Source organism: Lipophrys pholis (assembly GCF_963383615.2).
Source record: "Lipophrys pholis genome assembly, chromosome: 4".
NCBI classification, from domain to species: domain Eukaryota; kingdom Metazoa; phylum Chordata; class Actinopteri; order Blenniiformes; family Blenniidae; genus Lipophrys; species Lipophrys pholis.
Genome location: NC_137637.1, coordinates 3210682 through 3225380, shown reverse-complemented (window position 1 = coordinate 3225380; position 14699 = coordinate 3210682). Strand labels below are relative to the sequence as shown.

The 14699-nt window shown below is 45.3% G+C and overlaps 1 protein-coding gene across 1 annotated transcript; it reads right to left on the bottom strand.

Moving 5' to 3' along the window:
* Positions 1–2208: 2208 nt before the first annotated feature.
* Positions 2209–12111, bottom strand: znf831 (zinc finger protein 831; the record flags this gene model as incomplete). The annotated part of the gene is made up of 3 exons (XM_080462299.1): positions 2209–4216; positions 4778–4974; positions 8244–12111. Coding segments are annotated over 3 exons (4425 nt in total), but the record flags the coding sequence as incomplete, so codon positions are not given.
* Positions 12112–14699: the final 2588 nt, after the last annotated feature.

Sequence of the window (14699 nt, the reverse complement as noted above, 5' to 3'; positions counted from 1 at the left end):
TGATGTTCTCCTAATACCAGGTGCTACTACAGCCAGTTCTTACTGATACCAGGTGCCACTACAGCCAGTTCTTACTGATACCAGGTGCCACTACAGCCAGTACTTACTGATACCAGGTGCCACTACAGCCAGTACTTACTGATACCAGGTACTACAACAGCCAGTACTTACTGATACCAGGTGCTACTACTGCCAGTACTTACTGATACCAGGTGCCACTACAGTCAGCACTCACTGATACCAGGTGCCACTACAGCCAGTTCTTACTGATACCAGGTGCCACTACAGCCAGTACTTACTGATACCAGGTACTACAACAGCCAGTACTTACTGATACCAGGTGCTACTACTGCCAGTACTTACTGATACCAGGTACTACTACAGTCAGCACTCACTGATACCAGGTGCTACTACTGCCAGTACTTACTGATACCAGGTGCCACTACAGCCGGTACTTGTTGATACCAGTTACTACTACAGTCAGTACTTACTGATACCAGTACTACTACATTCAGTACTTACTGATACCCAGTGTTGTGCTAGGTACTGAAAAATACTAACTAGTTACAGATATAGAAAATATTTTATTTACATCAGCTTCCATCACATCGCGACTCCATGACTGCAACAGCTTCTCTACGTCTTCCAATGTCAGAGATAAACTCCAGTACATCCAGAACTCTGCTGCCTGCCTTCTCACCTGCTCCAACTCCTGTCATCCCATCACCCGTTCCTCCAGAACCTCCACTCTGTCTCCCAGAACCCCCACCCTGTCCTCCAGAACCTCCACCCTGTCTTCCAGAACCTCCACCCTGTACTCCAGAAGTTCCACTGGCTCACCGTCCACCAGAACCTCCTCCTTGTCCTCCAGAACCTCCTCCCTGTCCTCCATCACCCCGTCCTAAGGTTGTATTTATAGAGGCATGTACATTAGCCAGTGAGATTGGGACCAGACCAAAACATGTGGGTGTGGTTTGCAGGTTTACTAGCGATGGCCAAATGAAGCTTCAGGAACCATCGTCTTTATTCAATCACACAAACGGGTGTCGTCTGGGGCTGGGGCAGCATGTGCACTTTACCGGACTGTTGTGTGGGAACATTACATTACATTACAATATATTACATGACAATAGAGTAGATAAACCTTTATTAGTCACACAAGTGAGAATTTTCAGTGTAACAGCAGCATGGTGTACACCAGGGGTCACCAACGTGGTGCCCGGGTCACCAGGACTGCAAGCCTGTTCTAAAAATAGCACAACAAACAAGTGAGCTGAAACTCGTCAGAAGGTTCTGGGTTGGAAAGGAGCCGCCGCCACCGCCTCTGTCCTCCTCCTCACTCATGTCTTGTTTTTTGTATCACTTGTTCAGCCGTCGTGGTCCAGTGGTTATGAGTGCTACCTGCAGTGTGGCGAGACGAAGGTTGGACTATATTTAGATATGTTTACTTAATTTTAAAGACGCGGTTTTTTTGTTTTGTTGGACCGTATGGTCAGTGGTTGTGGGAAACACCCACTAAAATACTTAAAGATCTGGTGATTGAGATTCTTCTTTACTTGTACACTATTAATGTATTTCTTTTATTAATATATTTCTTCGTAAAGCTGTTTTGTATTTCTTTCGTTTCTTTCGATCACAGGCACTGTGAATTGCCCTGTGTTTTAATGGTGCTACATACATATACATTTGCCTTGTTTGCCTTGGCTATTCTTTTTATTTTAGATCTGCCATTCCTCGGTATGTTTTTCACAGCATAGAGGTTAAAATCGATGTCTGCAGTGTTATCTTCATATTTATGTCCAGAGGGTTTTGTGGCTCCAGACTTTCTGTTCAGTGGAAAATCGCGACCCCTGGAGAGTGAAAATGGGACTGTCTTTCTATGAAATGTTGTTTTAAATTTTTTTTGCTGAGATTAATAGAAATAAAGTGTTAAATATTGACCTGATCATTTTCCCAGCTCATTAAGTCATCATTGGGAGAAATCATTAATGTGATCAGTGCCTTCACATGAGTATCAATAATAATATATGTAACTAAAGGCAAACTGAGCAAATTTGTCATTTCAGAGGAGTGTGTCAAACTGGCAGCCCTTCGTTTGACTCTGTACCTATGAAGGAGCTCTCAGGTTCAAAAAGCTTGGTGACCCCTGGTGGACAGTCACACACAGATGCAATATAATATAGATAGAGAACCATATTTTTTTGACAATTCCATATGTATTCAATGTTTTAGTGCAAAGAGGTACAAAAACATTTGATCATATAACTTCTTACAAAACCTGGAAAAGTTCAAGAAAAATAGGAGCAATATCAACTTTATGCCTCCTGCAAAATGTCCAAAAGATAGATAGATAGAGAGATAGAGAGATAGATAGATAGATAGATAGATAGATAGATAGACTTTATTAATCCTGAGGAAAATTCAAGTTTTCACAGCCCACACACAACAAAAGAAGAAAAGGACAAAAAGGTAACTGGCAGGTCAGGAGCCAGACCAACATCAAAACTAAAAGTTACTACATCAAGCACTTCTACTTTTAAAATGTATAAAATCTACAGAAATAAAGCAGTTCTACTTTAAAAACGTATTGAAGTATGATGTATGTATTTACAGTATTTACACTATGTCAAGGCAGTAGGTTTAGTAAACTACATAAGGGACACTGACATTCCACAGTCATTATGGATCAATGTGATGACCCCAACACACACACATACACACATTGGAGTGTTGAACCCCGGGCTGAAAGTGGAGGAGCAGGATTTTCGTGATGTGTGACGCCAGGGCCACCAGTCTGAAGTCCTCTGGTTGGCTCGGGTGTGGTCCTTGTGGACTGGGACTATACTGGTGTAACTCCAAAAATTTGAATATCATGAAAATATGTTTTTGTCACTCATTTCAGAAAGTGAAACCAATTGTTCTATAGATTGATGACACATAGAATTAACATTTCCTGCCTTTATTTCTTGAAGCCAGTTAGCTGGTCAGTCACGCTCAGTGAGTCACACCTGAACCAGCTTCTGCTTCCTTCCGACTGCTTGATAAGAGACAACAAATCATCACAGTTCAGTCCATCGTCATGTGAATGCTGTGACAACCGAGGAGTCATCATGTAGCCAGATTCTGCCTGATTACCTTCACCAACGAAATGGGGTGACGGTTATGTTTTTGTCCTTGTGTATTTATTTATTTATTGTATGTATGTAACTATTAACCCAAATTGCATGAACGGTTCAGGGATGATTTGTCATCATCAAGGATCAATCCAATTGATTCTGGGATCGATCAGCTCCTGGGGAGGGAAGACATTTCCTCCATTGTCGACACACTGGAGCTCCGCCGTTAGCTTTCTGCTAGCACGCTGCTAACTCCTCTCCCGGCCCCCCTTCTCCACTCTCAGCCAATCACAGGCCAGCTCACTCTAACATAACGTTCAACACAAGAGAATGGGAATCAACAGAATATCATTGAACCTTAACATTGCAACAACATGAAGCAAATCAAACAACCATGACAAATGATAGAAGCAGTGGCGTGGTGCATCAAATAACCTTGTAATCCATTGGTTTCCATGGTGAGAAATGTGGCGTTCTAGTTTTCTATTTGTCCTGAGTGAAGAGAATGAAGGACTCCTACAACTAAGGGAAAGCATGTGTTTAGCTTAGCGTTGACCAAAGTGCAAGCTGGTAAATTGTCAAGATTGTCTTCTTGAGCAAAAAGTGCAATAATTATATGACTTTCTTTGGGGGGGGAAATGGTAAGAGGCTCATTGAATAATGCCAGTTGATGGTCTCTAAACGTGCTGGGCCATCCAGTGCTGGATAGTTTCTTCCCCCTGAGAGTGCTGGACTTCACCCTAAAGCTCGATGATGAGCTTCCCCTCATCATCGCTGCTGCTGCTGTCCTGGCTCAAGTCCTGGTTCAGGTCCTGGTTCAGGTCCTGGTTGAGGTCCTTGTTGAGATCTTGGCTCAAGTCCTGGCTGAGGTCCAGGCAGCTCTGCGGGGGTCTCAGACCCTCCACTGGCTGGTGGAGCATTTGGGACAGAGCACTGCGCTCCTGGGCCTGGTGTTGTGGATGTGTGAAGGTCTTTGGCAGTGACCTGATGCTCTTCCTGGACACGACCGTCGCCGCAGCAGCAGACATTCCTGAGCCAGTCTGGGAAAGAAGTTGCTGCTGGGGAAGCCAGGAGTTTGTAATAACGTCCTGGTCTGTTGCCTGTCAATAAAAGAAGAATATGAGAGGGATTATTTCTGTCTCTCCACCTCGGGGTGTTCAGAGCTCCACTCAAGCATCTCATAAGCTTCTTTCATTCCTCAAACACCACAAACTTCAAACTCAAACCAACGGGTTTACCAGTCAGAGATATAGCCCTGGCTTTATTCTATTACTGTACTTCTATTACTTTATTCTATGAACTGTTATTGTGACAATAACGGACTGAGAGTGTGAAAAAGCTTGTGAATCCTCAGCTAACTCAGCATGCTAGCTAGTGTGGTCTCTATTCTTAGAAATAGAACGAACCCCTGGTGTGTGATACACGTTCTGTGGCCGCTGTCACCGTTACTGTGGGGATTTGATGGAGCATGTCAAACACTTTGAGAACCCTGAAGTGGATACACTGGCCATAACCTGGACTCCAACCTTCAGCGTTAGTCGGAGCTTAATCTCTGCTCTTGCTCTTTACAATGGTCCATTGGGTTCACTTGCTGCCTGACGGTCACAGCCCACCGCCCTGATGAGTCTCAAACCCTTTTCTGTATATTCTCAGACTCTCACCATCGTCTCATGAGGACCTCTGCAATCTGACTCTGTGTCACATCTTGCTCTTGGATGGTCTTTAACGGTCCCTCCAGTCCTCCCCTGTCCCACCAGCCCACCATGCTGCCCCCCCTCCCGGTCTGGAGCTGCTCGGTTCTGGTTTTGACACCGGTCCACAGTTTCTCTCAGCCTGGGAGTTGCTCCCTCCAGAAGACCTCGGGGAAGAAAAACAAAAGAGCCACAAGGTCATTAATCTGACAGGAACTACGCCACATTAAAACAATGACCACCGGCTGATTGCATTCTTCTAGAAAACAACTGAAGTCACTCGTATGGAAGAATTTCTCCTGCAGCGTCAACAGTGTCACATCACCTTCCTTTTCCACGGAGCAACAGCTGCAGCCAAACATCTACTATTCTATCTATTCTCTATTCTACATTTTAAAGTGTGGAGTCACAATCTCCCACCTGGGGGACAAATGTACCATGACAAACTAGAACCCTGGAGACTAGAGTGGACTGAGTTGCCGAGTGTTCTCACTGCGAGTCGCTGAGTGTGTTCACTGAGTCGCCGTGTGTGTGTGTGTGTGTGTGTGTGTGTGTGTGTGTGTGTGTGTGTGTGTGTGTGTGTGTGTGTGTGTGTGTGTGTGGGGAGTCATCGGAGCTTTTCCTTCTCGTACACAATATGATGCACAGCAAACGTGCATTGGATATCAGCTCAAATAATAAATTAAGTAGTATATAGTTGCATGTATTTTTCAATAATATTACACATTTTTTCTTTTTGTTTGGAACAAAAAAAATTACAAAATGTGGATTGTTACAACTGTGCTTCACTGTCTGGTATTTCAGTTTTACTGCCCCTGTTAACTTGCCGGTGTTGTGACACCGGAGCGACAATGGCTCGGTGTCACCGGTCAGCATCCGCTCTCTTGGAACCAACCTGACCTAAATCCCCGCCTCCCCTCTTTATATTCAAACGGAGACACAGAGCTTTTCTAAATCTCCACTGTGGCCAGAGTTTTACAGAATCATCGTTTGTGAAACTCGTGGCTGTGTTGATGGATAAATACAAGAAACGCAGAGAAATATCAATGTTTCGTGTGGAGAGGTGGCCTCAGACTGTAACATGTGTTTTTAGATGGGAAAATGGTCCATGAAAAAATAGAGATGGAGATGAATCTTTTGAAATGTAACTATATTTTGCGCTAAATCAAATTTGCACTCAATCAAATTTTCAGGCTGTGTGAGAGATGTTTGATTAAATGTGCAGTTTTTCATCATGTCCCTGTTTTTATTTGCACTGAATCATTGGGAAACATTTGTAGTTTGATCCATCCATTCTTATTCAGTGTTTTTCAGTTGAAGGTGGCGCCACTAGTATAGAGGGAGCAGATCACGTTAAATTATCAAAGCAATAATCTGCCTTGAACAACTTGAAATCATCTAGAACCCAGATCCCAACTAGGAATGTTCTGGATGTGTTAGAACCAACACAGTAAAGTCACTTTTTTTGTGCAGCCTTTTCTCACTTTGATTGGTTATTTATTCTCCTGGCAGCCATTTACCTTTAGTTCCTCTTTTCCTTTGATTTACATTCAAACCTTGAGATATTTGACATTATATCAGTGGTTAGAGCCTCAGGGGAACGTGGTAGAAATGAGCTTTTTCTAATCAATTTCCAGAAATTCTTAGTTTTTTCACCACGGCAGGTGCGTCTAACCTTCTCCGCCATCTGAATATTATTACGTCACCTAGTGAAAGTGCGGTCTGATTATCACAACAACCTGATCGCCTTTCCCTAACTCCTTTAGGAAGTCTCCTAAAACCTCTCCTTAACTCTGTGACGTCATCCAGGGGGTTAATGTAAAGTAGATAGGAAAGAAGATAGGAGGGATTATTCAGAAGCACCCTGGGTCAACACTGTGTCTGAACAGTGAATTTCAAATAGGATCTTGCAGCAATGAACGGTGATGAAAACGTAAGACTGAATAAAAGTGAATAGTATTTGTCTTCATTAGGTAAAGACAGAATAAATAATGAATATTGTTAAAGATTGTGCATGTAAAGCATCAGCTGATTGTATGGATATGGACATGATATTAATCAAAAATATCACCAAAATAATTAATGAACCTTTTCCTCATATCTGCAACCGATCACTCTTAACTGCAATATTTCCTGAAAATATGAAGACAGAAAAAGTTATTCCACTAAACAAAAATAGAAATGAACATGTGTTTTGCAACTACAGGCCAGTGTTGATTCCACAATTCAATAAAATCTTAAAAAAAAAAATTGTAACCAGGTTGGACAAATTCATAGAAATATAAGACTTTAAGCTTTATTCAAATGGTTTTAGAACCAATCACTCCACATTTATGATACTTCTGCAGTTAACAGAATAAATGATATGAATGATGCCATGAATGATAAAAATTATTTTGTTGACCTTGAAAGGGCTTTTGATATGATAGATCACACCATACTGTTAGAAAAACTGAGCAAGATGAGGCTCATCAGTGGATTTCCAGTTACCAACACTATATAAGGCTGTATGTGCGGATAGACCATGTTAAATCTGAATTGTAACCTATAAAATGTGGGTCGGTCTTTGACTTTAATTCGTTATCTATAGTGCTCAAATGTATTCTCTTTGCAGACGATACCACTTTATTTTATTCTAGGGAAAATTTAACACAGATGATTGATGTGGTCAAAAAAACAAAAAAACAATGGTTTGATGTTTTAATAAATTGTCATTTAGTCTAGGGAAAAGAAACGTTATAATATTTATCAACAGAAGAAAAGACTAATTGTTTAATTGATTAATGTAGATGTAATGAAATGAATAGAGTGGGGGAAAACTAAGAGTTTTGGTGTCATGGTGGATGAAAATTTAAACAGAAAATTACACATGATTTATACAAAAGTAAAAGTATCAAAAACAAATATTGTATTACACAAAGTAAAGGACTTGTTGAATGACCTGCCCTCACCTATCCAGGTGGACCTGTCCTCACCTGTCCTCATCTGTCCAGGTGGACCTGTCCTCACCTGTCCAGGTGAACCTGCCCATAGAAAGCTGGAGTTGACTCCAGCGCCCCATGGGCCTCAACAGGCTAAGCAGCAAAAGAAGATGGATGGATGGATAAGTAACTAACTATAATTAGAATATTGTGCATACGGGACATACATATGTGAAAAAAACGTGTGTTTGTCGTGTTCATCGTCTTTTATTTGTTGCAGCATTTGATCATCCTGTCTCCTTTGGCGGCCTCATGTTTCTGCCATTGTTACTTTGGAAACCTGCCTGCTGTGTCCATACTGCCTATTATACTGCCTATAGGTACTGAGAAGATGTGAACATCCTGAAACAAGCTTTTCCTCCACAGATCCAATTTTTCATCTTTTTTCCTTTGATGCTATTTAAAACATGTAAATGTCTCTAGCTCTAAAAGCATGTTAAACGAGTCACACATACCTGTGTTGGTGCTGTGTGGAGTCGAATGAACAGCAAGACTGTCGTCGGGTTTCTCCATGTGTGAGGACTCAAAGGTCGATTGGCCCTTTTCTGAGAAAACTGGGCAAATTACATCCTGCGATTCAAACGACGGATAATTTAAAGGTTCAACTTTGTCACATGCCATGTTTTTCTGTTTGAACGGAGGTTCAGAGAAAGTAGTTTCCAGCTGATTGCTGCAGGCGGAGAGTTCCTCTCCACCTGGTGCCTGACTGGGCTTCTCTCCACCCCCAAACCTGATTTTTCTGGACGCTAAACCTTCACCTGTTGTTTTCAATGACTCTCCTTCATTTTCAGGTCTCAGGAATTCTTTGTCCAACTGTTCAGTTTTTGTTATTCTCATGTTTTTCTGACATACTGAGCTTGGAGATAGAGAGCTCCCTTGTACTTTGTGTTGGCAGGAGGCCGATCCACCGACTTTGTGCCCAACTTGCTTGTCAGAACAGCAGTTGAGAGAAAAAGCCTGTGTCACCTCTGAAGTCTGGCTCCTCTCCGACTTCACACCTCCAGACGAAGCGTCAGTGGACATGATATCGCCTGCAGAGCTCCCAGTCTCCATGTTTACAAGAGCGTAGTCGTGTGGGTGTAGCAGCGGGCTGAGAGCTTCAGGGGGAATAGATGGCACTGCAGCCCAATTGGAAACACTGCCTTCAGCCAGATGGAGGTTTGGCTTCCCAAAATGTACAGAGAGCGGAGGTGTTTTTCTCAGCAAACACTCACTTTTATCCATCTGCTTTTGTCCATGCCGTGCATCGATGGTACTGTCTGTGGTGACGGAGCTCTGCACTTTATTCCCAACATTCTCTGTGAGTTCCTGTGAAAGGCCTGAACCTGAAGGACGCTCAATCTGTGGCTCGATGAGGGCTAGCTGCTCATCAGAAATGATCTGGAGACAGATTTGGAGGTCTGCCGTGTGGACATGATATACCCTCTGAGGACTGGGCTGCACTCGGTCAGGTGGAACAATGTGACAGTGTACTGCAGGAGAGCGTGGACCAGCAGGTCTGTGAGCTGTATTCAGATAGTCCGACTCGGTTGACACTTGTAACAGAGGGTTTGGGCTGAGACCAGGTAGATGTGATAAGGCTGTGCCAGCAGCAGATGTCTGGCTGTTTGCTGTGGTTAGGGTGAGTTCTGCTGGGAGGGTTGTTGGTCCAGTAGTGGGGGTTGTGACTTCAGCAGGGGGAGTTATGACTTCAGCAAGGGGGGTTGTGACTTCAGCAGGGGGCAACATCTGCATAGCAAGGGGGGACATCTGCATAGCAGGGACGGATATCTGCATAGCAGGGGGGGATATCTGCATAGCAGGGAGGGATATCTGCATAGCAGGGACGGACATCTGCATAGCAGGGGGGGGTATCTGCATAGCAGGGTGGGATATCTGCATAGGTGCTGAGCCTGTTGTGGGTTTAGACTGCACTGAAGTGCTGCACAGCCCCGCCTGATGATTTTGGAGGCAGCTTGTAGTTTTTGTGGCTGAAGCAAATTGCCTGTGAGTCACAGCCATACTTGATGTCACATTCTGACAAAGGGTTGTGACTTTGCACAGCAGGAGGGACTGATGGTGTGTCATCATCACTGGTGAGGCAGCAGATCCACTGTAACTTGGGGCACACAGGGCCATTGAGGCTGGCTCACTTTGAGAAGGAGACACAGTGCAGGAGAAATGTCCCATGTGTTTATCCGACAAACTTGCTGGAGGAGTTGAAGTACTCTCCCCAGTGTTTGGTAACTTGAGCTGGTACTTGGGCAGGAAACTGTACTGAGCAGGAGACGTGTTGGACACAGCTGATGAGGTGCTGATACCAGGTACTTTGGAAGTCTTGTCGAGGTTGACGTACGGGACATTTGTACTGTGCTGAGGTGCACTGTCAGGGACGGAGGGAGGAGAATGAGTCACTGTGACTGGGTTGGAGTCCACCTTCAGAGCGCACGTGATTTCACAATCAGTTCTCTGCTTCTTTCTGTTGGAGGGAATGTGAGGTCCAGGAAGCTGTGAGGTCAAGCCACTGTGTTCCTGAATTAGTCCACCAGCCTCTGTTCTGTTCACACTGTCTGTTTTGTGGCTCAAAGGTGATCCAACAGAAAGTGAAGGAAGGACAGACAAAGACAAATTCCTTCTCAGAGGAGCCATGACAGTCCTTGTTTGTTGATTGAGATCCAGAGCAGAGACGATGGGTAAACTGGCAACAGCAGCGTCGAGGCGGCCCGGAGGAGAAATACTTTTAGAGGAGTTGACAACAGAACCAGATGGCATCCCTGTCTCCTTCTGTGCTGTTGTCAACCTCTTCAGACCATCGTGCCCTGGGTTCGTGGAACATTTCTTGCCTTTGATTACACTGTTTTCACTGCTTTTCTCAGGACTGTAGAGCTTTTTAAATGTCCCTCCTCCGTACATGTACCACTTGTTGTAAGCAAACTTCTGTGCTTTTTTCCTCCGGAACTTTCTGTTGCTTGGCTCTCCACAAATGTCAGCAGTGTCCAGGTCGCAGCTGAAGCTGCCGCTCGCTTCCTCAACAGATGAATTAGTGAGGAGAGCATCGGCTGCGTGGTTGCAGTCTACGGCTGTCTGCCTTACCAGTGGGCGGTGGGTGGATGAGTGCTGGTTCGCAGGCCTGATTGTGAAAGCTGCTGGGTTGAGTTGACCCGAGCTTCCCCTCCGGACTAGTGTTACGTAATCGCTCTGATGGGGGGAGACCAGGCTGCTCTTCTCGGGCTGCAGTAGGGTAACACTGAAGGGCAGGGAGTTGCTGCGAGTTAATGGGGCATGTTCCACGCTGTAGGAGCGCTGGGTGGGCACAGAACAGTACACGGCTGGTCTGCTGTTGAAGTTTGAGCCAAAAGTCTGACTATTCCTCATTTCGAAGTGAAAGGAGTCCTTGTAGGTGTAAGGCACTGGCAGATCGATGCTTCCCTGCTTTGACAGAACAGTCTTTCGTGGTCTTATGTTCTCCAGCTGTTTGTCTTCTACAACAGCTGTATTTTCTGAAATCAGCTTGGATATGCGCTCCTCTAGAGTTTCCTGCTCCTGCTTTCTTGCAGTGTCTTTGGGCTCTGGCCCATCTGAGCCTGTTTCCACACAGGTGATCGGTTCGAGGGTCTCCGTGGTGGGTTCAGAGGGGGAACCCTGACTTCGTTCAGGCAGAACACTGCTGGGACTCAGGTAGTGATCGCTGCTCTCACTGAAGCCAGAGTCGGTACTCTCATGACTCTGTGACTTCCCTCTAGATAAGCAACTCTGCCACTGCTTTGAGAACAGCGTGGCCTCTTGTCTCTGGAGTGGAAGGTGTCGATTCACAGTCAGAGTGGGTTTACCAAGGTCCAAATTGTGCTTTTCACTGTCGTTCATTGTGTTTTTAATTTCATTCTGCTCTCTGTTGTGACCGCTGAGGTTTGGATCAGTTTGTTCACCAACAGAGCCTTGTGGGTAAAACTCTGTGAGACTTTTTATCCTCATGCTCTCAGTAACAGGTAGTCCAGGATCCTTGTCCATGTTGTCTGACTCTTCACTGCGCTCATCAAGAGACAAGCTGGAGGGACAAGCCTCTCGTGAGCTATTGTCAAGGCTTCCCACGCTGCTTTGTTCAGACTCGGATGAGAGGCGTGCATGAGCCTGAGTGCGTCTGTGTTTGTAAAGGTTGCTCTGAGTCTTAAAGGAAACTCCACAGGTGGTGCAGGGGTAAGGACGCTCCCCAGTGTGGCAGCGGAGGTGCTTCTCCAGCACGCTGGGCTTCATGCAGTCCCGTCCGCAGTGAGGACACACATACTTCCCTGCAGACTTGGGCCTGACTGATGGAGCGGCAGCACCCGCTGTGCTCAGCCCCGGCTGAGACTGGAGCTCACCGGCGATGTGGAGCGTCAGGAACGGGATGGTTTTCTTTGAGTAGAGCGGAGGAACGGCCAGATGGAGTGTGGCCGGCTCGCAGACTGCTGGCGGCGGCTGGTGGTAAGGCTGAGCCGGCAGAGCTGGCAGCGTGTGGATGTAAACCGCCGTCAGAGGGGCCTGGATGTCCATCCTATTCTCCGCCTGTGTTGCGACTGAGCTGATGTGCATTGGAGCACTCGCCAATCCCGGCTTGCCAGTCTCCATGGTAACGCTGCTGCTGTCGTGATGTACCAGTTCCAGGTCTCTAATTACCTGAGAGATAAGAACAGTTCACATCAGACCTTTGCTTTGGTTCAGATAAAAAAGGGAAGATCCAGTTTGAGCTGTCTACATCTCACTCAATGAAAAATATGCAGTAAATGGTAATAATCTGCGATAGGTTATGATGTTAACAGTGTTAAAGATATGCTATAGCAGTTAAGACAGTTAAGTCTTCCTGGAGATTAAAAAAATCGACACATCTAAGTGATATCACTGAAGGGAAGAGCAACAGTATCCATGGTTGCTGAATTATGTTCATTTTGTCATTTTTTTGTGTATAGAAAACGTATGGGAAAAATAATCTACAATATAGTACCCATGGTTGCAGAGAAGAAAAGTAGACTTTTTACTCCCCCTGAAATGAAAAGTGTCTCCTGACATTAGTTGTTGCCTCCGTCCCCAGTCTGTGCAGTGATTACACTGAGCACCAGCAGCATGTGGCAGACTGTCACTAATGCAATAATCTAATCAAAGCATGGCGCCACCAATAGGAAAGGGGTTAGGGTTAGAAGACAAGAAGATGAAACGCCACACTTTAGAGCAGACAAGTGTCATATCCTGTTGCTGCAATGCTTCCTGTGCATGTATACTGATGTGAGTTTGTATTGTGTCTGAGGTCCAGTTGGCCTGGGACACTCTTCTCTTGGTTGCATGGGAATACCCATGTTTCAGACTTTATTGGGGTGGAAAGTGCTTTTCAAACATTGTTCAAGTGAGTTGAATGTTGAGGACTTTACTTTGCTCACCCTTTTGCTTTTGCGCAGCTGCAGTATGTAAATACATCGGGTTGTTGCACAAGCTGCAGCCTCCATGCAGAAACACTTCCTTCAATTGCCATTCAGTTACAAGTGAGAACAAAATCTCCAAAATGTAAATCCAAAGAACTAATTTGAAGATTATGGATTATTTCTCGATTCAATTCACCACCAACTGGATTGTTTTCACTGTAATTAACAGAAAAGTTGTAAAGGAGTGAGATTTGCGAGTGCAGGTGAGAAGTAAGTGAGAACACAGGCGCAACAGCTGAGAGCTAATGAAGTGTCACTTACCATTTGCCTTAGTGAGAAGCATCCATCCATCCAGGAAGCTGTTCACACTGAGCGGCTCCATCCTCAGGTCTCTGCCTCTGCTCCGCTCTGAGCTCTCTGACGGGAACGGCTTCTTCACGAGAAAGAAATTCAAATGGAGAGGCATAAGATGTTCTGTGAAAGTGTGAGGCAGAGAGGAGGAGGAGGAGGAGGATGAGGAGGAGAGGAGGGGGGCTGGATGGGTGGCTGCGTAGCTGTCAAACAAAGACTTCCGGAGACCAAGTAGAAAACACAGATTACACTGCACCATCACGGCCCTGGAGGCAGACGGAGGCTGAACGGTAAAGTGAAACCAGCAGCGAGCTCACGTCTCCTCTGATCCGCTCGATTAATTTCACCACCAACAGCTTTTAGAGCCACTTCCTGATTTCTGCGTCGCACGCACGCATTCAGGCATTCACGCACGCACGCACACACACACACACACACACACACACACACATACACACACACACACAAACACACTACTACCTCCGTACTTCCTCCCACACTGTTTCATACACCCACTCAGCCAGTGTTGCTGTCACATGTGCGCCGCTCTCTCGCTCTCATCCACTCCAGCAGAGAGCAAAAGGACGAGCAGTGAAGGAGTGAGAGGCTGTGGAGGTTCAATCTCCCACCATTTTTCAGGGGTGCAGCTGTTCAGGCAGCACGTTCATCCAAGCCTCGCCTCCATACTCGCTTTGTGTCGGAGCGCAGAGGGCACGCTGGTTCAATCTGCTCCAGAAGTGTTTCAGGCTGCAGCGTTCCTCCGCAGGTCCGGCACAACACTGCTAAACAAAAAGTATGGCGTGACCCAATTTGAAAAAAACAAAACCAAAAAACAAAACACCTGAATTTGAGGGTGCTTGCACACTTTTAAAATATCCAGTTTAGCTGGCAGATCGTATGTGTGCAAACTGTGGTTGACAGAGGGTGTACCTCTTTCCAGGCTTGTGACGGGTCCTGTCAGGAGGTCACATCCTAGTCCAGGTCCAAACCAGCCTTTGTCAAGTAAGAGTTGGACATGGATAAGAACCAAGCTCTCTAAGATATCAATAACACAACAAAAAAAAACCTCTGATTGGACTAATCTATCTGTGCACAGTTCTGAGAAACATTCCACCAAGTACAACAGCGTTGTAATGATGTGGGGGGCACAAATGACAATGCTATTAGTTTTGTTAAGAAGTTTGCATGATG